This window comes from Nicrophorus vespilloides, unplaced genomic scaffold, assembly GCF_001412225.1.
Source record: "Nicrophorus vespilloides isolate i.1.1-1 unplaced genomic scaffold, Nicve_v1.0, whole genome shotgun sequence".
Taxonomy (NCBI): domain Eukaryota; kingdom Metazoa; phylum Arthropoda; class Insecta; order Coleoptera; family Silphidae; genus Nicrophorus; species Nicrophorus vespilloides.
Genome location: NW_017096281.1, coordinates 89,755 through 90,837, shown reverse-complemented (window position 1 = coordinate 90,837; position 1,083 = coordinate 89,755). Strand labels below are relative to the sequence as shown.

The 1,083-nt window shown below is 42.8% G+C and overlaps 1 protein-coding gene across 1 annotated transcript in view; it reads left to right on the top strand.

Moving 5' to 3' along the window:
- Window positions 1-476: 476 nt before the first annotated feature.
- Window positions 477-1,083, top strand: part of LOC108556505 — a gene marked incomplete at its 5' end in the record, with an annotated part of 896 nt that continues 289 nt past the window's right edge. Inside the window, 2 exon segments of the mRNA XM_017912640.1 lie at window positions 477-739; window positions 801-1,081. Of these exon segments, the coding sequence (XP_017768129.1) occupies window positions 477-739; window positions 801-1,081 (544 nt within the window).

The following is a 1,083-nucleotide window of genomic DNA, read 5'->3' as shown; positions in this document are numbered from 1 at the left end:
TAATAATAAAAGACACTGTCGGGATTTCGATACAGTCGGGATTATGGTTGTTGAGATTTTGATATAGTCGGGATTTCGAATGTTAGGATTTCGATACAGTCGGGATTTCAATAGTAAAAGTATTTATGAAGTAAAAAAAAATATTATATATGTTTATAAAATTGTGTAAGTTGTAGGCATTCACTTTGTGGTCGTAATACATTTTAAACTTGTAAAAACCTGCACATAATGATATACCAGTATTATCTTGTTACAAGCATATGTGCAGTCTCAGAGTAAAGATCTTAATAATTATAAAGATATCCCAATATAAATAATAAATTTATAAAAAATCAATATCTGGTAAGTAGGGGGTCTACCCAAAACCGAAAAACATGGCAAGGGGTCTACGACACAAAAAAGTTTGGGAACCTCTGATCTATATTAACATGTTCATTTTTTGTTTCATCTTTTGATTGTTGTTGTTGTTGTTGCAGCCGCAGGGGAAGCTGTACGAGAGCTTCAGCGTGTTCTGTCCGAGCGATCATCTGGATGATTTGGATCTGGTGTTCGAGGAGGACGTGCTTATCGATTGGTCCTGTCCGATATATTTGAACTTTACGAACGCGGAGATCGTCGAGAGGATGGAGACGTTCTACGAGAGTCGCGGCACCCTGGAGAAGCTCGACGGAGACATCTACAGTCTGATGGAGCCGGCGACGATGCCCGAAAACGACACCACCGCCAACAACATAGACACGTGAGTTTCAAAATTAATTGACGTTGGCGTTGAAAAGATTGAACAAATTGTTTTTGTGTAGAGGATTCGAAGAGGGTGCGGAGATGCTGCAGCTGACTCCAGAGCACGCGCAAGAGATCCACGATCTGTACCCGGCCAATCACATGGAGTCGATAGAGGTGTTCGAGAAACTGATGAAGAGGTTGCCCTGTTTCGGCGTGTTCTCGAGCAGCGGCGAATTGGCCGCATGGATGGTTCAATCATATTACGGAGCGATGTTCTCGATGCAGACGAAACCGGAGTTCAGGAGGAAAGGATACGGCATCACCTTGGCCAGATACCTGACGAACGCCGTCTCCAAACGG